Source organism: Orbicella faveolata, unplaced genomic scaffold, assembly GCF_042242905.1.
Source record: "Orbicella faveolata isolate gen_17 unplaced genomic scaffold, um_ofav_v1 contig_13, whole genome shotgun sequence".
In the NCBI taxonomy this organism is placed as follows: Eukaryota; Metazoa; Cnidaria; class Anthozoa; order Scleractinia; family Merulinidae; genus Orbicella; species Orbicella faveolata.
In genome coordinates this window covers 19043292-19067041 of record NW_028301540.1, presented here as the reverse complement: position 1 = coordinate 19067041, position 23750 = coordinate 19043292, and the positions used below count along the sequence as shown (strand labels likewise).

The window sequence follows — 23750 nt, the reverse complement described above, 5'->3', positions numbered from 1 at the left end:
TCCGACGCGCCGACTAAGAGGTATTTTTTTTCCAAAAAAAATAACTCAATAAGAGAATGCGCTTAATATTCTTGCTGATTTTGGGGCTATCTCAGGTCTTCTTTTGAATAAGTCTAAAACAAAAGCCTTGTGGTTAGGACCTTGGAGATCTAACCGTGGCAGACCTCTGGGTCTAGCCTGGACCAATGAACCGGTAAAAGTCTTGGGAACCTTTATTTCGTATGATAGTGTTGGCAATGAACGGAAAATCTTTGCTAAGAAGGTGAATAATCTCAAGACAAAGGTGCAGCTTGGCGTTCGCGTAAACTTTCTCTGTTTGGACGGTGCTTGATTTCGAAAGCCCTGGGATTATCTCAAATTATTTATTCAGCTTCCATGCTTGACATTCCAAATAATTACGCATCTGTAATCCAATCATTACTTTTCCAGTTCTTATGGAAAAACAAACCAGATAAAATCAAGAGACAAGTCTTATATCAGGACCATGGTGATGATGGTTTGCGGGTCACTAATGTTGAAATTATGTTTAAGTCCTTGCGCTTAGGCTGGATCCAGCGTCTCCTCAAAAATAATGACGACGAAGACGATACCTGGTCAGCAATTCCAAACTTTTATTTTAAAAAGTACAGGGGTCTTAATTTTCTCTTACGCTCCAGCTATGATAAGAAATTTCTAAAAGATTCAGACATACCATCCTTCTACAAGGATATCTTGTTTTCTTTCCTGGATCTAAAAAGTCTTTATAGCTCTAAGGATGAACAAGAGATGATTCTCTTTAATAATAAAGAGATCCTCATTGACGGGAGGATTGTTTTTTACCACGATTGGGTCGAAAACGGTGTCTTCACGCTGCATGATGTAATCGACGCTAATGGCAATTTTTTTACCATTTGAACTGTTCCAACAGCGATATGGAATTAATTGCAATTTTCTGAGTTATTTCCAAGTAATCTCTGCAATCCGAGCGCCTTATTTCAATTATCCTCGGTCTTGACCATCGACCTCTTGAAACTTAGATCTAAAGACTATTATTGGCTTTTTCTTAATAAACGGAAGCCCCAGGCCACTGGTCCAATGAAATGGGATCGCGACTTTGCTCCGACGGCCTTGCCACGGAACCAGATCTTTGATAGAGTGAAGGTTATTTGCAAAGAGAATCAACTTAGAGAATTTTACTTTAAGCTTATCCATCGCATTGTCGCTAAGAAGAAAGAACGTACTCTCTATGGAATTACAGGCCACAATATGTCTTTCTACTGTGGTGAGCCTGACTCAGTTCTTCATACATTTCAAAACTGTAGGACAACAACTTCTTTTCGCAATCGGCTGTTGAACTGGTTCAATGAGACGCATTACACCTCTATCTCCCCGGCAAACTAGGAATTATTATTTGGTATGCCGTGTGGGAAGGATAATACCAATCTTAGGAAACTGAATTTCTGTTTATTATTTCCTAACTATTATCTACATTATCACAAGGTAAATGAAAGGAATCTTGATTGGGTTGGATTTATTACAAAAGTAAATTACAAGTTAAGAATAGAAAATGAAGTTTTTGGTTCTCTTTTATGATGCTTCTTCGCATTTTCTGTCCTGTTAATACTTCAGTAAAAGGTATAAGAAAAGTGTGTTATATCTCTAGATTAATTGCTACCGTATATTAATTAAGGATATGCAATTTAGAAAATTGCTGTATTGCTGTTACATTCGTAAAATTGTTCAAAATCGATTCTTTATAGTAAGTAGGGTGAAGAAGCTGTCTTGTACTGTAAGTTGTGTTAATAGCTCTGTTGCATTGTTAGTAGTGTAACGAGCCTTTATTGTACTGTTTTAGTGTAAAGTAACAGCAGAAGTGTTGTAAAGTATATGCAAACACAATAAACTAAATAAAATAATAAAAAAAATCCTTTCTAAATAAATCATACCATAGTTGATGATCATACCCATCAATAGAAAATAATTCATCCTTTTAAGATGTTAACCCTTAGAGCGAGCAATTCAACTAATTGGTTACTTAAATTTGATTGAAGCTCTTCAAAATGCACAATGTTGTGAGAAATAAATTTAAATCCTCTGTTGATGGGAAGAGAGTAACCTAATGAAAGTGAAGTATGATCATCGCAGTAAATTTTCCAATTAAAGCAACTGGAAAGAAGAAGCCTGAAAAAAATTGAACGTATGAAAAATGAAAAATTGAATTGGAAAATTTACTGCGATGATCATACTTCACTTTCATCTACTACCGCAGTTCAAATATGAATTATTTCATATATACTTCACAGAGTAACCTAATGTCACTGTATTGGATTTGAAAGAAAACTCATTTGGGTATGCAGAGTCAGTCCCCGAAATATCCTAATTGGAGGTATTACGGATTGCAAAGAAAATGTTTTTAACTAAGAGAATACCGTGGTTATTAAGATGGTTTTCTAGAATGTTTGAATTAGCTTGAATTATCGATGAAAGACCAAGAATATTGATGACACGACGAGGGAAGCTACTGCGTCACCCAGGCCGAAAATGCAGTGGACGCCAATTAATATACTCTGAGCGAGCTGGTACCGAGTTGTTACTTCTAACTTGTAACGCCTGCCTCTTTCAAGTTTTTAGCGGGAAATTTGCGAATAAAATAATCTGGTTCAGTAACCCCGAAATCTTGCTGTCGAATCCTTTTGTTCGTATGCATACGGAAATGAATCCTTCTGTAAGTGAAATACGCCGAAAACAAATGCCTGAGTTTTTCAAAAAGGAGACTGAATGGTTCGCGAAAGGATTTAACCAGCCCAGACTCTGTAACCAGCCTAAAACAAGGCTGGAAATCTCGGCATCAACAATCGATGAATTTCAGACCATGATCTGGGATAAACTCGGTCGGTGGTGATATTTTACCAACATACGGTAAGTGCAAATTTCTTTTTATCGATTTTGTTTGTGTTTTCCGTATTAGCTGGGTATAAAATGATTCTTAAAAACTCCCAGCCAGACAAACAAATGTCACGAATTAGCATGAATCCATTTATTTTATGTCTGAATGTGATCTTTATAGTCTAGAGTATTTTTGATGAGAATTAAATTCCATTTGGATACCAAGTGACACCAGCGTTCATCTAACAGAAATGTGAACTCTTCTTTCAGTGATAAGCTAATGGGAAACGATCTTCAGTTCATTTATGTTCTCCCGAAGGGGAAGGGGTTGGGGGAATGAATTATTTTTTAAGACTGCAAAAGAAATGTCGTGACCTTGGCAAAAGGAGTATTACATTTTAAAGGCAAAGTTACATCTAATGGGTAATAACGCAAGATTTAAAAAAAACCTTTGATCCTGACTTGACAAACAAAAGAGAGCAAACAATAAATAGATAAATAGATAAAGAGGTAAATAGATAAATAGATAGATAGATAAATAAATAAATAGATAAAACTTTCAGTTTTGTTTATTCGTACTCAGTGAACTGGTAAAAGAAAAAGAACTATAAATGATTTCCTCAATCATTTCGAACATAACTTCACATACAACGAATCTTGTCTCTGGAAAATTCTCGTGCATTTTCGTGTTGCTTCATACATTTTATTAGTTTACCGTTTGAAGTTCACTTAAAAATTGTGATACCACAGAATTTCAATAATAAGCCCTGCGCTTATATTTGTTAAAAAGGGGTTTTTGCTGGTTTGTTTTAGGGGGTCATTCTTAGAGGGAATTAAGTGTTTGAAGCTGTTTTGGGCTTGACAATATATAAATACAACTTAAAACGCTAAGGAAGGCAACCAAAACAATACACGGCATTGCACTACATGAGGGAAAGCTTCATCATCGCAAGGATATTTACGTCTTATGACGTCTGAGAGTGAGGAGGGAGGAGGGGCATTGAGGCTTTATCAGGAGGGCGTATTTCGAGGAAGGCTTATCAACATTTTCAGGTAATTACGGCAAGAAAACGCCAGCAGTGATAGCAATCACTGGGTGCTCGTGGTTGTTGAGCTCCGACCTTTCAAACGAATCCTTTACTGCGACACACTGGCGGAGAAGCCCCTATCAAATATTATTGATGTTGTCAACATCAGCCACATTGTGATATTACGTCAGCCACATACCTCGTGTTAGAATGTCTGATGATAAGCATCTCTTCTTGGCTCACGACCCCATGGCTACTTCTCGCTTACGACACGTGTGTTACTGGAGATGCCGCAACTATCCTCTACAGACCTGCTCTGATATATGTGGAGTCATCGTTCTGATAAACGCAGCGGTGGCGGCTTTAGAGCGACCCCTTTTTCAGTACTTGATTGGTCCCTTTGAGAAAGGTGAAATCTATCTACAACGCCCAAGCCAACATGCGTACTACTTCTGGAGAATCTTAATGTCTTGGTTTGCGGAAAGCCCTATTGAAATCAATTATGTGCTGCTGCATCCTGGCTGGCGCGATGACATCCTTACAAAGTCCGACCACTCCTTTTACCTTCGTCGAGACACGTCCAGTAACACAAAGAAAAGGCTCAATCTATTCCTAAATCATAAAGCGTCATCGTCCAGTGGATCGACTCTGAAAGCAACACAGGACCACGCATCATCTAAAGAATACACCTTTCCTTTTTCTACCAAATCCTCTGCAACTAAAACCGAGGCCTCCAATGGTTCCTGTTCGAATCAAATCTCTCCATTGTCTGCTGAAGGAAAATTATCGCCACCGCTGAAGACGTCTTCCACGGCTAACGATCCACGCCCGTCTCCCTCGTCGTGTAAGAAAAGGTCCTTCGCCGGAACCCCGTCAACTTCCGGGAGACCTCCGAAGGTCGCACGCTCCACAGCTGACGAAACTTCAAGTGGAAAAAAAAACTCAATCTTATACGTGCCCAGATCCGTCGCGTGTAACTAGTCCCATGCACAACAATGGCCCACCAGCTAACCCTGTGAAAAGGGCCTCCACTGGTCAGCCATCTCCCAATGCGAGCCTCGAGCTCCAGCTCCAACTCCAACTCAACCAACTTCTCCAGGGTCCTCCAGGGGAAATTTCAAATGATTTTTCTGCCATTGATTCAGCAGGTTCGCTTTCCTTTCCTAACTGTGAAGGCCTGAGTAGATTCCAGTGCGAACATTGTGGGATGAAGTTGAGCAGCAGAAACTGTCTTTACAAACACAAGCAGAGAAAACACAAGACAATCGATAAAGTTGATAAAGCTACAGGAAGTAAACATGTCATTTGTCCAGAGTGTAAAGAATAACAACAAATCAGGTCATCGCATTTTGTCATAGTAACATAATTAATTACTTAATTAATTATGTTAATTATTAATTGTTAATTAATTATATTAATTACTTAATAAAGTATAAGAAGCATTAACAAAGTTTATTATTATTATTATCATCATCATCATTATTGTTATTATCATTATCATCATTATTATTATCATTATTATAATGCAAAAATCATAATCATAAAAAAGTTATAAATGCGATTATTGGTCCGTTAGGTCTCATATCTATAGTACTTTTCATTTCTTCAACGTTCTACTTCACTTGTGCGTTGCAAGTTCCGTTGATTTTATTTTCCTTGTCTCTCCAGAATAGCTTTTGCTACAACTGGCGATTTAATACAGCATCTTAATGATCGCCACGGTCGTGACTTGAAGATAGAAAGCAGTACCTTCAAACACATGGCAGAATTTGAGAAATGGAAGAATCAAGAAGAAAAAATGACAAAGAGTTGGTATGTGAAAGAACGCGCTGACAGAAAGACAAAGCCATATTACACAATATCGTGGTTGCGATGCAACAACTGGGGCGTTCGTTTCCATGAAAAGTACAGGAAAGAGAGCGATGAAATCCCGAGGATCTTCCAAGACTGGATGCTCATGCCCCGTCTTTATCACCACAAGAACCTATCACGCGACAGGAGAGGTACAAGTAGAGTTCTGTTTGAAACACGTTGGGCATAGACAGGAGAACGTTTTCAATAGACTATCGAAGGAAATGCGCACGATCATTGGAGCAAAGCTTTCCCAAGGGGTAAGCATGAACTCCGTAATGGACTACACTAGTGATAGTATGTGCGGGCCACTCAACAGGGATCACTTAGTAACCCGTTTAGACCTACACAACATCAAGCAACAGTACAACATCAACTGCATGCAGAAGGCTAATGAAGACGCTGACAGTGTTCTCTACTGGGTGCAAGAGATGAAAAGCGAGGAATTCAACCCAGTTTAGTTCTTCAAACAACAAGGCGAGAAATGTAGTTACAATGGTGTGAAAGAAAAAGACTTTCTTTTGGGATTGCAGACGCAGTTCCAAAAAGAAATGTTTCAAACAGATGCAAACAAATTAATATGCATTAATGCCACTCACGGTACGACGTCATATGACTTCCAGCTATTCGCAGTTCTTGGTATTGACGACTACAACGAAGTCAACGAAGGTATACCTGTGGCGTGGTTCATTAGTAACGGGTGTGGACAAAACGTGGGGTAGGCCATGGCCTGGGCCAGTGGCCTAGGCCATGGTGTAGGCCATGGCCAACCTTGTGGCCTACCCTATGGTCTACCGGTGGTCAGATTTTTAACAACATAAGAGAGTCGAATGAGTAAGGTGGCATAAAATTTTATCCCTCGTGCACTAACTAACACTAACGCTAACAGTCACTAACGCCGTTCACTGCATGTTTACACTGGCACACCACTATATGTTACAAACTGGCAGTCGTATGGATTGTGGAGGCGTCATTTTGGATATTCTCAGCAACCACGTAATATCGGCCCTTCCCCCTGGGGGGGGAATCCCATATATAAATGACGGGAGTGCTTGCCATGCCTTTTAGGGGTTAAAAACGCAGTTTTGGTTAGAGCTTGCCATAAGTTGCTTGGCAACGTTTTGGCAACTTTTCGTATTTTGAGCAACTTTTGTTTCGAGCAACTTTTTGCATTCTGAGCAATTTCTAGTTTTCTAGATATCGAAGAAGCTTCTAGTGCTGTAATTGGCCATATATACTTCCATATTTTAGCATGTTACAATAGACAACTTGTGAATTTCTTTAATTTTTTAAAATTTTTGTCAAAAAAAAATTAAAAAATTTTGATATTGATGCGCAGTATTTACTCATACGTATTGTGAACAAATGTATCTGGCGACGCTGGTTACAACGCAAAATTGCACAAAGATGCTTACAAATGTTACTTTTGTCGCACAGATTGCACATTTTTGCATCAGACCAAATAAAAGAAGAGAGAAACAAAAAAGTTTTGGCTTTTTTAGCAACTTTTGAGCAACTTTTGACTTTTTTGGAGCAACTTTTGAGCAACTTTTTGAGAAATTTCGGGCAACTTGTGGCAAGCCCTAGTTTTGGTACCTCTTAGGTGTTTAGCCTCAAAAAGGTCCACAGCGGGAGCTTTTGCGAAATGTGACAGGAGATAATGTCTTATGTAAGAATTGGTACCTGTTAGGGGAGAAAAAAAAAATTCAAACCACACCCGCAAAACAGGATCTTGGTACTTCTTATTAGTCTCCTCCGCAGCCATGGGGGGGAAGCGTTACGTGACGACCCTAATAACGGCTGCGGAGGAGACTAACCTCTTATGGGCTCTTTTCAAAATTTCCGACCTGCACCCCCATCTTTTTTACATGGGAGTCCCTCCCGGGCCCGTTCCCCACCTCGTAACCTGCCGTTATGGTTGATTGCTTGGCTGGGGAAGCTAGACGTCGAGGACACGAGAAATAGGATGTTTCAAGGCTGAGTGCTGTAAGGTTTGCACTGTTTCGTTCCCTCCGATGTGACTTTTTAGTATACCCCTATTAGAGGGATATAATTTTATGCCACTTTACTCGTTCGACTCTTACTGATGTTTTGTTTATGTTTTTAAAAAATCTGACCACCGGTAGGCTATTGGGTAGCGGCAGGTATATTTTGCAGGTTGCAGGTTGCAGGTTGCAGGTTGAAATTTAATTATAACTGGAAAACCGCTGGCACTTAAAAGAAACGTACAGGTGGTGGACTTACCGTGACTGTTACATAACACTGTTTACAATCGCTCCGTGAGGTGGCTTCCACCTAAGTGCCAAATCGGCCGAAGCGATGGGAGGAGAGTATTTTAAGCGTGATCGCAATCTTCTGTTGTTGAGGGAAGACCCGAGCCAAATCTGGAATCGATGGAAACATCTGTGGAGCGGCCATCCAGATGGCTTTGAAGAGATTTCACTGGTCTCATGCGATCAGCGTGTCGATCGATAAGTAAGTACTTTTATTATATGGCTGTGTCTCACAAGGACTGGGAACTACCGAATTCACGAATTTGATTGGCTGAAATCGATATTGACCGCGGTCTGGATTTTCCCATCTAGACCGACATCTAGACCGGTTTCATTTTTCATTGAAAAAGTAGCAAACTCAAATACAAAAATGTTCACCGTTTTCTTTTATTTTCTTCTCAATCATTTATGGAAGTGCCAAAAAGCAAGTAAAGAGGACGAACAAATTTCGGCAGGTTTAAGTTAAGCTCATCCCCGTTTGCAAGCAAAATGTCAGCAAATCAGTTTCATTAAACGAACTAAAGTTTTCTTCTTTGCCATATAATAGACATCTTATTAACTGAGCTAAGTCGGTCTCTCTGGGAGAATCTTGACCTCGGTCTTGTGTACAGACCTCACTGCGTTCGGTCTGTACTCACGATTCTCAAGATTCTCCCAGACAGGTTTCCTGCTCGGTTACTAAGAGCTAAATAGCGGATCGATCGTGTTTCAATATGCGAAAGACGCGAACTACTTTAGGTAAGAACCTCTGACGAGTATATAGGTTATTAATTATTTTTAGTGCCAGCGGTTTTCCAGTTAAAATTAAATTTCAACCTGCAACCTGCAACCTGCCAACCTGCGAAATATACCTGCCGATAACGTTTTGTCCACACCAACGGATGCTTTGAAGGTCTTTTTTCAAGTTTAAGAGAACGCTGTGGCGACATACAGGCAGAGATCTTTATGAGCGATGATGCCGATGCATATTGTAACGCCTGGATTTCTACATTTTCGCGCCCTGACAGGAAACTTTTAAATGCAGCTGACACGTCGACCGCAGCTGGCAAAGAAATGAGCATCTGAAAGACAAGGAGCAAATGGCTAAGGTATATGCTGCTCTGAAGTCGTTAGAGAATGATCCATCCGAAACGAGCTTCAGGCGTTCCTTACAGCAATTTATGGTGTGGGTCAAAGATATTTCAGAGAATTTGGCCAAGTACTTCGAGAAGGAGTACGTATTCGCAGGAAGAACGAGAGAATGGGCAGCTTGTTTTTGGATAGGATCACGCGCCAACACCAACATGTTTGTCGCGCGCTTCCACAGAACACGCAAGGAATTCTATTTCGAAAAGAAACAAAACTGTCGCGTTGATCACCTGTTATTCAAGTTCCGAAAAATAGCCCGAGAGCAGCAGCATTTGAGCAGCTCATTAAAGCTGATTAAAGCTGAGAAGAACAAAAACACCGTGAAAGTATGAAGCGGCACAAACAGGGAGAATTAGTGAAAAAGGAAGCGGTTCACAGGCAGGACGAGGACCTGTGGAATGTTGAGTCGGTCTCGAAGACAGGAACTGTACAGCATGTGAGAAGAATTAGCTCAGCTTGCTCCTGCGTGTTGAAGTGACGCTTGCAAGCACACCTTTGAATGTTCCTGTGCTGATTATGGTATAAGGGCAGTGTTATGCTCCCATATTCACGCTGTGAACATCCTCTACCCCCAAACCATAGCCACTGATGTAGAATTAGTCGATATTGCTATTAGAGTTGGAACGTGGCCTACCATAACAGGCCCCCCATATCAGACCCCAACATACAATACGAGACCCCGACCTACCATATCAGACCCCAACGTACCATATCAGACCCCGATCATATCAGGTCGGGTTTGACTGTTTTATGTGTCGTCTACTTGCAACCAGAGGGTATGGACTCCCATTAAATGACCGATTTATTCCACATAAATACATGTCATTGACTGAAATTTTAAAATGAAGTTTCACGTTTGGCCTCTCCTTAATCAAAACATTGCATACAAAGCCTGAGAAATTGTAACAAATTTTAATTCCCCCACAGGGACAAACCCTTTTATAGCTCACTTATCTACTGTAAATTACAAGGACGTAGTTAAAGTTGCTAAACATACCTCACTTATAGAAATAACCCCAGAAATAAGCTTACAGGAAGACCTAATCGGAATAATAAACGAATTGCCGGTTTACTGAACCTCTTTTATTGAAAAAAAAAAAAGAAAAAACGTTATATAACAAGTTCACGAGTCTCGCCTAAATACTAAAATCTCTCTATTCCTTTCAATTAATAGCCTCATTCGGTTGTTCATCCTCATTCGGTGGTTCATCCTCATTCGGTTGTTCCCAGTCACCCTCGAGTGGATCCCAATAATTGCCGTACCTACTCGCACAATACTGCGTACAGTAACCTGGATGTCCTGCGTCTCCGTCGTAGGAATAGAACACCAACGCACTGCCTTTTCCCGTCCCTTTGAAGCCCGGCATGTCTTTGTATAGTCGGTCACATCCCAGACACTCTCGTATGGAGTACATAACGAAATACTCCTTTCTGAAGTCGCTGGAGGCCTTTTCCCAATTGTACACTTTTGACAGCCATTGGAAGTGGACGTTTCTGCGGAAAGTGTCGCTTGCAACAATATCCTTCCACCTCCTGCACACAAGGCTTAGATTGAAAATGGCACTATCCCCATCGTTTTCCACAACGCGCTCAAAAATATTTTCTAGTACCAGATCTGGGAGGATGGTAATGTCTACAGGTTTTCCACCTAGGATGTTTGCAGAGTTTTTGCATTAGTTTCAAGAAAACACTACCGTATGAAAATGGGTATTTCTTTACTTTTCTGATCACTTTTTGGTTCTCACTAAAAAGTGCTTTCCTAATTTAGCTCCATAACTAGCGGGTTTTCGTGAGAGGGCAGTCACACTCCTTCCTCCAAGATACTATTTCTGCTAGCAAAGGAAGATCTACCGGACTAAGTAGTTTGTCAACTAATTTCTGTATGCATTTTAGACCAATCTACACAAACCCCCACCTACAGCCTGTCCGCGTTTTAATAATAATAATAATAATAGTAATAATAATAATAATAATAATAATAACAACAACAATAATAATAATAATTTTAATTTATATAGCGAGTATATATATACAAAGCTCTATATCGCTTTACAGTCATGAAAGTAAAGCTAAAGGTAATAACTTAAAAGTAAATTAAGTATAATTTTTTTTGAATCATTAACCATTCTTTTTTAATTTCTCTTTTCTTCTAACCAATCAAAAATGATTAAATACCGCCAACCGTCGACGAATCATTCGAGGCCGCTTTTGTCGTTCCACTGTTGTCAGGAGGGAGGGTCTTTTTCTGCAAAGGAAATCAATTCAATATACCTAAACGCTTTTAAAATTGGCCACCGTGTGTCGCTAGCATGAGGAAATTGTAAGTTTCTTTATCACCAAAATAACTGAACTACGAGGACAAAAGATTTGTATCATGTAGTATACTTTAGCAACCCTGTGTACTTAATGCCAGGCATGACATGTTGCTAAACAAAAAACTACCCGCTGGTATCCCAAGTTCACACCTTTTTCAGTTACAAAGAAAAGCTACTATTACCGGTTTTGCATGTTATCCAAAAGGTTTCGAGTTCGTTTTCTGTTTCTTTTCAATTGTCTTGTTGCATGTTTGGTAGAGAAAGAACGATTTCAAGGGAATTCCGATTATTCTCGTGTTCTTTCGCGATACCTACCAATGTATCGTTTCCTTTCGATGGTTTCTGTAGGATCCACTCCCCCGAGTGAAATTTTCTCTGCAAGATATGAAACATGCCAAACTCTTGCTAGTTTAATAGATTGATGGTTGTGAATGACCTCATGAAAAGTCCAGGTGAATTATTAATGTACCTTCAGTTTGGATTTTCGTCTCAGCCTCCTTTTATAGGAAACACTCCCTTTCGTTTCCACATTTGATCTTGCCAAGGTCTTTTTACTGCCTTTCTTAATTTTTTTGGACAGTCTGACAGGTTCTTCTGGTAGTTTTCTTTTGTTTTTTCTGCAATTGGAGAAACATAATTTACAACAGCTATAAAAATACCCCTTCCCCCACCCCTGGAGATAAGTTATTAAAAAAGTCAAATGTGGGGTGTCACTTGTGCTTACCGGCGGAAAATTTCAATGCACTCCTGTGTGTGAATTATAACGTGAGCGATTTGGATGCGAAGGTCTTTGGTCTGACTCTGTTGAAAACCAAACAAACGAAGAAAAATTGAAATGCACATCCCATTGCCGTTATATTTGCAGTAAAGGAAACAAATGACATTGTTTGATGGCAGTGATACCTGGGTGAATGTTGGCTTCCGTTCTTCTGCAAGACATTCTGCCATCTGTGTAGAGAAACAAACAAACCAAAAAAATTCCCTATTCGACTCTAATTTCCCTGTTATGAATAGCTTTCTATTTTCCACTGGGCTGAAGGGAAATATAGAAAGCTTCAGAGACACTTATCGATTTATGAAATATCAATCTTGCTTCTGGAAAGAGCGTATATTGACAGCAAGTTGCAATACCGGAAATAGACAACCGAAATACCCGCGTTTAACAAACATCGCCGTTTTTAGCCAATTGGGCTTTTACATCGACAACTGTTTAGTTTACTACTCGACACCAAATCTGCCTCGTGTAATATAATGAAAAGTTACAAGCCTTACCTACAAATATCGAAATGAAAACGCGTAATAAAGAAGGAGGTGAGGACATAGAGAAATTTGAATCTTTGCAGGTTGTATTGAGTACTCATTCGACAGAACGGATTAGTATCTCTCTTATATAAGTGGAAACATTTAGGATATTGTGAACATAACGTACCTTGAGCACAAATAGCCCACAGCTCTGTCCATCATTCTGTATTCCATAGTCAATGCTGACTAATTTCCAAACGTTTTCATCGAGAACTGTGTTATCTTCCAATCGGCAATTCAAAAATATCCTAGCGATTACAAAAATAAAAGTAAACGGTGCACTTTTTTAACCTAAAAAAGGCAGCTTAACGAACTTCCAAGTTATTACCTTGTCTTGTGGCCAAAATCAGAGCTATCAGAGCTAGAAACGCCCATAGGGTCGTAGTAAAGTAGTTCCTTTTGCCTCATGTCCACACCCTAAATTTATCAGTTCGTGAAATGACAAAAATAGGTTCAGAAGTGACAGACACACTCACAAACTAAACAACGCAAAAGGTGACAAGTGACATTAAGAAAAAATTACAACCGCTTCGATTCTAATAATTTTCCCGAGCCTTCTGGACAAAACGTAAGTGTAACAAGAAGATCTGTTAGATCTTATAACCTCTCTTTTAAAACTTAACTGTTTGCTTAGCACTACCGTCGGAACGCAGTGCACATTCCAAAGCAGTTATTGATGATTCTTTTCTTACTGTAGACATCACATCACTTGATCAGCACAAACTGTATTATTGCACCATCAGTGGTAGCCATTAACAAATCTCCGATGACGTAATGGTCTTAATCTTTGTAGAACTTTCTTCGGGATATGTATGGGCTAGTAGTCACACAAGTCATATAATTTAATAATAAAACTCTATCCCGACCGATGTATCGATTTTGGTCACTCCAGTGACCACAGATTGAAAACGTGACAGAAAATTGGCGTTACTTTCGATGATCTCATCATTAGCCAATTATAGGCCATCTTTCAGCTCTTTTCGTCATATCCCCCCACGGGAGAATTTTGTCAAGTTAACTAATTTAGTATGCAAGCCAACGTAATGGCGGTCACCGTCGACGAAATGTTTATTTGCTCAAAATTGGGGCAAAATCTTTCGGAGATGGAAATCAGGACATTTGTAAGGATACAGAAGGTAATTTGGGGCCGGTTGCTGGCTTCTAAGGCTGAATTTATCCAGAAGTAAGCTGTATTTTCGTTTTCGCGCCGAAAGCCGTGCGATGAAATGTTATCGGCTTGTTCTGCTGTCTTGTTCTGTTTTTCTCTTGGTCTTTCTTGTAGCCCGCCGAGGCCAGTCTTTCGTCTAAATCAGTTGAAAAAAGTTCGAAAAAGATGTTCCCATTCAAGTTTAAGCTCTCAGGCGATAATTCTGGAGATTTTTGGCCGAAACGTTCGGCTTTGTTATGTTCGTGTTTTTCGGTTGCTATGGGCGACCGTTGCTTCCTTTGTTAGGTCAAGTCTGGGGAGTGAGGTCACCAAAAAATGGTTTTGTTCGATTTCGCCGAAATTTTAACACAATAAGGCTGGATTGTTAACGAATAGATTTACCGCCTGCCGATGTGTGGTAGCTATCAACGCTCAAGTGTTATATCGCTTCGAAGTCAGGGTTTTGAAGAGATTTTTTTGCAACGTGTGGGTTCGGCGTGATTTTGTAATCGGAGGTTTTTGTTGACCCCGAAGGAAAAAATATCCGGAAAAGGTCATTTCATCGACGATTCAAAGGAATATAAATATGTATATGTTCCGAGCTAAATTTCTGCTGAAAAAATATAATTTTTGACGAACGCTGGGTTTTTAATTTTTTCCCGCGAAAGATGAGATTTATTAATGTTTCAACAGCTTTTGGCGAGTAAACATCACAGGTTGCGTGATTCAAAATTTGGCCGAGTGGAAGCTTGGGTCTGGTCGCAGACAAAACTGCGAAAAAAAAAAACCACGGGTAAACCATGAACCGCGCTCGGCCCATGGCCGCGCGGTTAATTATTACCTATTGTCACGGGTTTGCTGTTTAATTACCTTTTGATATCATGGGTGCAAAGTACGCTCACTTTTGTGGTGTGTGTATTTTTTTTCCCTTTTTAATTTTGAAACGGCTCGCGAATTCCTAGTTCTCCAAGCAATCACAAGAGTTTGAGTATACGTTTTCAAGAACGTATTATTTCTGCTGGATTTATTGACAGAAGACTCTTTACAATGCTACTTTTTTGTAAAAAAGACTCCAAAGCTGAGTCAGCAGTCAAATCTTGTAAAATACGTAGCCATAATTCGTGAATGAACTGGAAACGTATGCAGCTCTTGTGAGATGCAAACGAGAATCCGCTCCAGTCTATCACATGCGTGTGATCGTTATTGATGTTTAGAGCTAGCAATCAATGGCGTTTAGAGGTAGTTAAATCAAGCCTGGAGCGCTTGTTCTTGTCAACCCATCTTCTTCTGTGACCGTCCATTTTGAAATTTAGACGCCATCTTGGAATTTGCGAAGTTTCGCTTGTGATATTATATAAAAACACTGAACTTTTAAGCTGAAATTACGGAGTATTTTGTCACTCATACATATATAAAAAAAGAAAACTTACCCCCAAGCACCAATGACGGTTTTTTATGTTTATTAGAAACAAAAGCAAGTCCACTTTGTCTAACTTTCCCTAAAGTGCGTAAAATATATATCTTAGACAAACAAATGTTCTCATTAGTACGTACAGTGTATACTGTACGGCGAACGAAAGCAAACATCCTAGCGATGAACAAGTTAGATTTCCAAACCAAACTCCACAAGTTGTATGTCCCCTTTACTGCTTGCCTAGTTGTTGCTGTATGAACCGACAGTGTATGTGCGGAAAAGCATGCTCGTGATGTCTTTATAAAACTTGAAGAGTGGAACTGCAATTTACCTTTGAACACCGTATGGAAGGTAATTCCTTCCCTTCACGCAGAAACGATTCCAGTTTCGTCCAGAAGAAGGAGTCGTAAACGATAATATTCTTGAATTCTTATTAGATCAAACACAAAGTATCCCAATAAAGGAAGTGTGTCATTGAGATACCAAAGTGCATGCATGAAAGTTTTGTTACCTCAGTTTTGCAGGCCTCCTCGAGGAATGCCATAAAGTAGTTAACAACCTAACAAAGGGAAAATAAATCTTTCAAAACTGAATTAACGTAACGAACAAAAGAATGAGCTTCCTAGCTAGAAAACGTGAGCAAAAAGGTACCAATAGTAGAAGTAGATTGCATAAATGAACGAACAAACACGCAAGCAAATGAGAGAACAAACAAAACAAACTGAACGACGAATGGAGTGATAAGTCGTTTTTACCTCATCGTTTAGCCAGCCACTGGTTTGGTCACTGCTTTGCTCACTGCTTGCTGCCATATGTATGGTGTTGAAGCTTTTTCCAGTTATGGGAATGTTGTATCGCCACACTAAAATTTCGTCAGTTTTCTTTGAATCAATGGAGTTCCACAAGGCATTTATCTGGACCAGTAATAATTCTGTTAGTAGATTGTATATTTCGGTAACAGCCATCACGGACACAACAGGAAAAGACAATGGAATATGTATGTCTTAAATAGAGCCGTATTGCTCTTGAGTTATTGCTTTGGCTGAAATAGCCAATAGAAGCAATCGCGATAGGACCTCCTTCCTGTTGGAAAAGAAAAAGAAAAATGAATCTGCACTAGAGATGGCACAGCCATTCATTTTGTGTGATTTACCTCATCTGCGCATTTATCTTTTACTTCTGAATCACCAATGGTACAGGTTGTTTTGCCTGCAAGTCCTGACATGAAAATAATTCATTTGAGCTATACACATCAGAACAAAGCATTACACAGTATGTATTATGTCGCGGTCGTCCAAACACACGCTGATCATTATATGTCATCGAAAAATGACAAATGTCATTGTGTTTTACTATAACAATGGCGTATGCAACTTTCCCCTTTACTGGCCTATGGAAATATGACTTCTGAAGCTAATCAATGTAGCTATATACCTGTCAGCTAGTAAGTTCACCTTTTGATATATGAGATACAAGGAGGATTTATTGCAATGGAATCTGCTGGAATACCTTCCGCTTTGGTGGTTTTATCGGCCTCTGGCTCCAAACTAACGTAGTGATTTTCACTCAGGTGTCCCAACAGGATTCGAGCTCCTTGTTGGTTTTTGGTCTCCACAACAACCTCATAGCAGTCTCCCTCATGGCTTGTAACCACTCGAATTGTTTTTTCGAGGGCATTGGCCAGAGCAACAAGGACAATGTGATCACCCCATGTGCGATCCTTACTCATGTTTGTCAAATAGGTATCCAAGTCATTATTCGGCACGAATGAAGAGATGTCATCATTGGAAATCTGAAAGACAGTGCAACCAGTAATAGAGATTGTTAAAGGATCTGATTTATCACCAGTACAATCCAACAAAAATGTTACGGAGTACAAGCATATGACGACTTACACCAGGTACACCATTCCTCAAAGTTTCTACAGACAGCTTCCTCAGGTCAGAGTGATTGAGTCCTTTTTCCCCTAGGCGCTCCAGCTGGTCTGCGATGGCGTGGAATAAACAATTCCCGTCACTGGGTATTTCATTCCTCATATGTAGGCCCGAACTACGAATGTGTTCAGTCAAGCGTCTCTGGTTTTCTTGGACCGCTTTGTTTTCCAGTAGTGACTGTTTTACGGCCTCCCTCATGTCGTGGAGGAAACGCTGGTAAGAACCTTAAACACATATTACGAAGAAAGGTTACTTCAACCAGGGTGAAATATGTACCTTCAAATAAGCTGCGTTGTCATAAACGGGCACAACACTCAACAACACTATAGTAATAGAAACACTAAGATCATACCAGCCAAGTGTTTGTTTCCTTGATTTTCTGTCTTTTGGGCAGGCTTCTTAAAAAAAAGAAACAGACGAGAATCTTTGTTACAATAACAAGCACTGTTTTGTCTTACATTGTATCAGTTACGCTTACTGAAGTTTTTCACGAACAGAAAGACAATCATCACTTCGTATAGCACCTAATTTCTAGTGATATCAATTAAAATTGCGCTATTTAAATTTCGGTTAACTGAGCAGATTTACCTCTTGAGAACTATTGGGCATTGTGGGAAGACTAACATTATCGTTACTGTCTGTTGCGTGTGTATGGGCGTTGCGTGCAGAACTCTGCTGCGAGGACGAATTTTCGTCAGGACTTGATGTAGTAGTGGAGGTGGGTGTTGTTGCCAAGAAACTGTCTCTTGATTGCCGCTCACTTTCGAGGGGGGTTCTCTGTAGAATAAGAATTCCGTGTTCATCTGCCTGGAGGCTTCTGTGTGGCCCTATTTGGGCTCGAAAAACCGTTTCTAGTTTCTTCCTATAGACTTCGTTGATTTTAATGTTGTTCGCATGTAATTTTAGACGCATCATGAACAGATGATTTCCCGGGAGCATCATATTAAATGAATAGTTGGAACGATTTATACTGTTGTGGAGCTGCTCCTCTACCTCAGTGTTGACGACCGCGTTGAGCTCGGGAACCAGGGTGACCAGACGAAGTAAGTCGCTTGGACTCGTAGAATTCCTCTCATGAAAGCGATCGAACAGGGAGTAGCGCTCCGACACACCAGTAACGGGGTGTAATTCTTCTTCAAATGACTCGGAACCAAATCGAAATGCTCTTGGGATGAGCGCACCTTGAACCCAGGGCAAATGGCGGATCAAACTTCCCTCCTTGGCGGAATTGATGTTATCTTCTGTAGGCGGAAACAATCTCCCTTCGTTTGGTCTAAAAAACCTCGAGATCGTGCTATTGGCATGTGCTGCAAGGCGCTGTGGTATGTCAGATATGCTTATGGAAGGAGGATATTTTAATGATCGAAGCATATCCACGTAGTCTCTTGGGCTTTCCCCTCGTACAACGAACTTGATGCAATACACCACCATGTGTGGACATGATGCTGATGCCCATCCTCCTAAATTACGGAATAGTAAAACTTGAATTAGTCACTTTAGTGCAAAAGTACGTTATCGAAGCCTTCGAACGTTAGTAAGATTATAAGTTTTGTCGTTAATAGATCTCAAGATGATGAACATTTTCAAGGACAACAGGAAAATTCTTTTTGTTATTAGCGTTACAAATGTTGCGTTGCTAATGCGGTGGCGTTCTAAAGAATCATCTCTTGCAGGCGTAGTCATCTACATACCTCTTTTGAGCCAGTGGCATGATGGTGCCATGGATAGCGACAGGGTAAAGTTGCTTGTGGTGTTATTTGAACTACATTGGCAGTGCGGAAGTGTAAAAAATGTTGCTGTCTTCAAATCAAGAATGAGTTAATTGTCATGCCACCTTAGTAATGTTGTGTACTTACCCGATGCGCCCCAAATTTTGGAGAAAATCTTCCGGAAGTTTTCAGGAATTCCCAGTTTCGTTCTCAAGTACGAGATGCATTCAGCCTTTGACATCCGGGAAGAACCAGTGGCGCCGTGATTGCGGCATATAGCTTGCAGTGTTTTCACCTGGTACACACATAAGCGATGGGAAAAAAAAAGTTGCATTGATATGGAATAGTATTTCATAACTTCGTTTCATGAAAGGAGCAACAAGACCGATTAGTAATTTGAGCCTGTGTTATAGGTTTATGAAGTCGTTTACTGAGCATGTTCCTCAAATGAATTCAAAAGATTCTATAGAAGGGGGCCGCCTTTTTGCCAATCACGTAAAAAGCATAACAAGTTCGTCGTTCACGATACCTTCACTTACTTAAGAGCGACGGTCCTTTGAACTAATTATGGAAGTGAACATATTACTTTGCGTTACCTGAGCAAAGTGCATCATTTCCAGTAAGTCCTCTTCCGAAGGAGTCGTCTGGAGAGCAGCTTGTTCGTCCTCAGACTCGTCGTTCGTGTCTGCACCTAAATCTTGAGGAGAAGTACGATGGCACTTCCTGTGTTCAGTGTTATAAGCCATGCCACTTTTTCTACAGTTCGGCCCAATCCAGGGTGCCCAGAAAGAGTAGCTTGGTTTTACCGTGTAAGGGTTCCTACTTTGATCTGAATATAGAGAGGTGTAGGATAAATATTGTCATTAATTCCTGTAACACTTGTCCTTTACTTTATGCAACTTGACTAGAGAATATTTTTAGACGCATAGACAGCAAAGGAAATAGGTTTGTACAGGTACCTCTTATTAGTCCGCGAGCCATTATCGAGAGTTCTATCTGTCGCCAGAATGCTTCAATGTCGACCGTGTCGTTCGCGTCTTTTAACGCAGGAATCTCTAGGTCGTCAACTAGGACAGAAATGCACATTAATGGGTAAGTAAAGCTATAGGGGAAGGACTGTACGTGGTCTACTATTGTACTGCCGATGATAACTGGACGTTTGCAATGTGTAACTAACACTAAGCAAAAAATTCTGTACAGTACTACTAAGAATAATGGAATTTAAGCGTACTTACGAGCCATAGAAAAGCATCCTTTCTTGCGTAAGTCCCAGACAAGTATCGGTGGATAATAACCACAACGAGAGCAAAAAAATTCATAGCCATGATCACTGAGGGCCTCAAAATGAAGGTAGCCGTTCCTAAACACGTTGTCACTAACATCGATTTGCAATGTGTTGCGTAAAACCGCTGCAGTTCTTCCAATAACAAAATTTCGGAATGCAAATATGTTGTTTCAAAGGCAACAGGAACATAACTGTTTCTTAACTTTATAGTTTGCTTCAAAACCTCAAGCATACTGAACCTAACAGACAGCTTGTTTTGCCTAATGAAAGGTAATCGTAGAAAAAGTAGTCGGCGCATATAAATGATGATGATGATGACGGTGACGATGAAGATGATGATGACGATGATACTGATGGTGAGAAGAATGAGCATAGCAATAACAGTAGTATCAATAATAACAATAACACAATAATAGTGAGAGAACGTTAAAACACAGGCAACATCCTCACCCTAAGGTGCACAGTTTTGAAATTTCGCTTGGGAAATCCTCGTTTGGCTAGTAACTTACCTTTACATATTCTCTCATAAAAAGCATAAGACTGATGCTGAAAATGTGCCTGTCTCAAAGTTGTGAAGACCATCATCAAACTCCTGATACCTGTACATCACCTGGCAGTTATCACACCTCTTGTAGTATGTACAGACATCTGCAATTCACGGCAGGATTTATTTAATCAGTTAATAGATCAGCAACAGATGAAAGGTCTGCATAACTCGAACCTTTAATGGAAGTAAACAAGTTTCAAACTATCGGGATTTTGAATTGTGGAGGATAAACTTTAAACAAGGAAATCAAGATTAACGAAAATAAGGGGTAGGCGCGATTGGAATCACAGAGGCCGCAAGCTATCTGAAGTCAACATGTAGGTGAGTGATACAATATGATATGAATACCTGAGATGCCCTTTATTCAAAGACCACTGTTCCCTTTTATGATAATAAAATACTTCGTCGCGCTTAACCATCCGTTGACTACATGTACCGAATCTATACATTTCGCTTTCGTTATTTTCTGACCACAAAGGGCTTATTTTGTTTAGCACACCCAAAAAATATGCACTTGCCTATTTTTTTACGTTTCAGACATAAAAATTAAATGACATACCAGTTTTGCATGTTGTTATCCCTATAATGATAGCTCTTCCAGTAATTTTGATAGGCTCGCTTAAAGGATTTTTGCAGCAATGGCACTCGATCTCCTTCGGTACCAATACAGACGGAAAGTCGTCGTTATCGTTTCGGTGGATTGCTGTTGGTATTTTTTCAAGATGTCAATTGGTAAATGATAACATCCTCCAGTGCCTTTCCAGTAGGGGGATACAAACACCCTGCTGCAAGTGAGGGTTCTTGACTATCGGCCACTCCATCGCCTGTTTCAATCTCATCCTCGCTTACCTGTGGGCTCTGTCGAAGCAAAGCACCGTCCTGTTGATACAAGAACCATTTTGACACTGCCTTGTGGATGCAGGACACTTTTGCCCTGCTACATGCGCAAGACCACTTTGCCGTTTGTGTGTCATATGACACGACCACACGACCAAATCTTGACCAATAGTGCACCCCACCATCATACACCGAAAGGTAAACCAATCTCCCAGATTTCGTACTGTCTTCATGCTCAAACCGAACAACCAGGGGACTGCCAGCGTCGCAGGCCTTTTGCCGATGCGATAATAGCGCCTTCTTTCGCTTTTCGGTTATCCACTTCAGTCGACCACCAGCAATTTCTTCGAGTGAGTTATCACGAAGTTCAACGGGTATTTTAAAGGGGAGTGCATACTGTGCACTTTGCAGATGGATGCACTCGAAAGAGGATGACCACTTTGCCTAGCTACTCTGGCAGCGTCCATGCATTCATTAATCTCGCACGAACTTGGGACTGGTATGGCGTCGTGAGGAGTATGAGTCTTATGTGCACAATGAATTGGATGCATAGTTCCCGAAAAAGTGCGGCTTATCATGAAAATTCCCCTTTCGAAATCAACACAAATTCCTTTCAGATATCGGCCTGGACCAACAACAGGATCCAATTTACGTTTGTGTTGATCCCGTAAGTGGCGCTGCAAAGCTTTGGTATTGGGATAACCCTTCAAACACTCGGGACAAATGCATCTAATATTTCCCACTGGTGGCACCATTTTTCCTTGTAGGTTCTGAAACGTAATATTTTCACCTGTGACAGTATCGGACTCCTGTTTCGAGGGAGTGACCTTTTCTTTCAATAAACTGTTAAAATGAACGATTATGGCGGTTTTTCTGTCGAAAATCCGCGAACAGTGACAACAATGCCAGTGGCCACGATTGACAAGAACTTTTCCGGAAGACTTCGCACACCTAAGGATGCACTTTAGCATTGCTTTATCTGCAAGGGAAAAAAAATATATGGCAAAGAATGACCTTTCGGTTTTAAGAAGGTCGCGGCATACAATGAAGAACAGAAAGAAGTCATTATCCAAAGTTTGCCACAGTAACAGGCAAGGAAACTTGGGTGCGTAGCGGGGTGCTAAGAACGTAAACGATGTTTATAGTTGTATTTGTTCCCTACAAGGCGGATAACGTTCGCCGGGAGAAGGAATTTCTTCATTCTCATCATCGCCTATTTATAAGTGCCAATAAGATATTCATTTAATTAAAGAGAGGCCTGATAAGTGGTTGACCTTCTCGACCTTATATAGTGATATTTTCCTGAAGTTTACATGTACATTGCCCTCAAATTTAAAGGGTCAATCGTCAAGTAAATAATATGGAGTTAATATAATATTGATCAACACCGCTACAGTTTATTTAAGCAATTTCACGCGAACTGTTAGACCTGTTCCGCAAGCTATCGTACATGCCAAATACTGTAACGCTTGAAAGTGTGCACTTAAAGAGGACTAGTTAAAATATGCTAAGTATGAGTTGATAGTACTGAAAAAGGTGTCATTTAGTATTGGCGATTTAATGAGTGATGATAACAGAAACGTCGAGATTATTTTCACAGTTCTGTTATTTTTCTAGACTAACCCTAAGTTATACATACAGTTGTCTTCCATAAACCGCGATTTCTAGGAAAGTGCCCAGTCGTACTACTTACTTTCATGGGTAACTTTGTTATCCCAGTGCGTCGTTTGAAAATGTTTCCTCAACTTACATTCCTTGGGTATCGGCTGTCTCTCTGTCCTTGAACAGAGACTGCAATGGTAAAGACTGCCGTTGCAAGGCGAGGCGCACTTGTCGTCCCCACAACGATCGAATGAAGTTGGAAAGTCAGAGTCGGCAGGAATGATGGAAATGTGCCGCGTGCAGTTTGCCTGTTAAGTAAATGATCAGTATGAAAGCGGCATCCTAAAACCGAGAATAAAGGGCTCTAAATAACAAGTGGGTATAATAATGATATCAGTCATGATATAATAAAACTAACTATTAAACAAAGAAAGGAAAACCAGCAATTTAAAGAAGTTAAATATACTAAAATAAACTCACTTCTGTACCATCAGTGACTCCCGATGTTGCCAT

At 40.2% G+C, this 23750-nt stretch overlaps 3 protein-coding genes across 4 annotated transcripts; all 3 read right to left on the bottom strand.

The window, feature by feature from the left end:
- Positions 1 to 10038: 10038 nt before the first annotated feature.
- LOC110052227 (uncharacterized) lies at positions 10039 to 17653 on the bottom strand. Of its 2 annotated transcripts, XM_089284944.1 has the most exons (14): positions 17610 to 17653; positions 17219 to 17481; positions 16833 to 17115; positions 16477 to 16541; positions 16079 to 16237; positions 15835 to 15882; positions 13091 to 13179; positions 12890 to 13010; positions 12364 to 12408; positions 12185 to 12261; positions 11930 to 12077; positions 11776 to 11835; positions 11321 to 11390; positions 10039 to 10793 (listed from the first exon to the last, which is right to left on the bottom strand). In XM_089284944.1, exons 2-14 carry the CDS (start codon positions 17453 to 17455, stop codon positions 10309 to 10311), a joined length of 1887 nt encoding a protein of 628 aa, XP_089141070.1. In that variant the 5' UTR covers positions 17456 to 17481; positions 17610 to 17653; the 3' UTR covers positions 10039 to 10308. The 2 variants fall into 2 exon arrangements, with proteins under 2 accessions (XP_089141070.1, XP_089141069.1); XM_089284943.1 differs by having other exon boundaries at positions 12185 to 12408.
- A 174-nt stretch (positions 17654 to 17827) lies between these two features.
- LOC110052228 (HMG domain-containing protein 3-like) lies at positions 17828 to 20284 on the bottom strand. Its single transcript, XM_089284945.1, has 4 exons — positions 19926 to 20284; positions 19563 to 19795; positions 19114 to 19261; positions 17828 to 18717 (listed from the first exon to the last, which is right to left on the bottom strand). Exons 1-4 carry the CDS (start codon positions 20050 to 20052, stop codon positions 17828 to 17830), a joined length of 1398 nt encoding a protein of 465 aa, XP_089141071.1. The 5' UTR covers positions 20053 to 20284.
- Positions 20285 to 21265: 981 nt separating this feature from the next.
- On the bottom strand, positions 21266 to 23750 carry LOC110052225 (uncharacterized). The gene is made up of 3 exons (XM_089285688.1): positions 23718 to 23750; positions 23329 to 23545; positions 21266 to 22614 (listed from the first exon to the last, which is right to left on the bottom strand). Exons 1-3 carry the CDS (start codon positions 23748 to 23750, stop codon positions 21959 to 21961), a joined length of 906 nt encoding a protein of 301 aa, XP_089141814.1. The 3' UTR covers positions 21266 to 21958.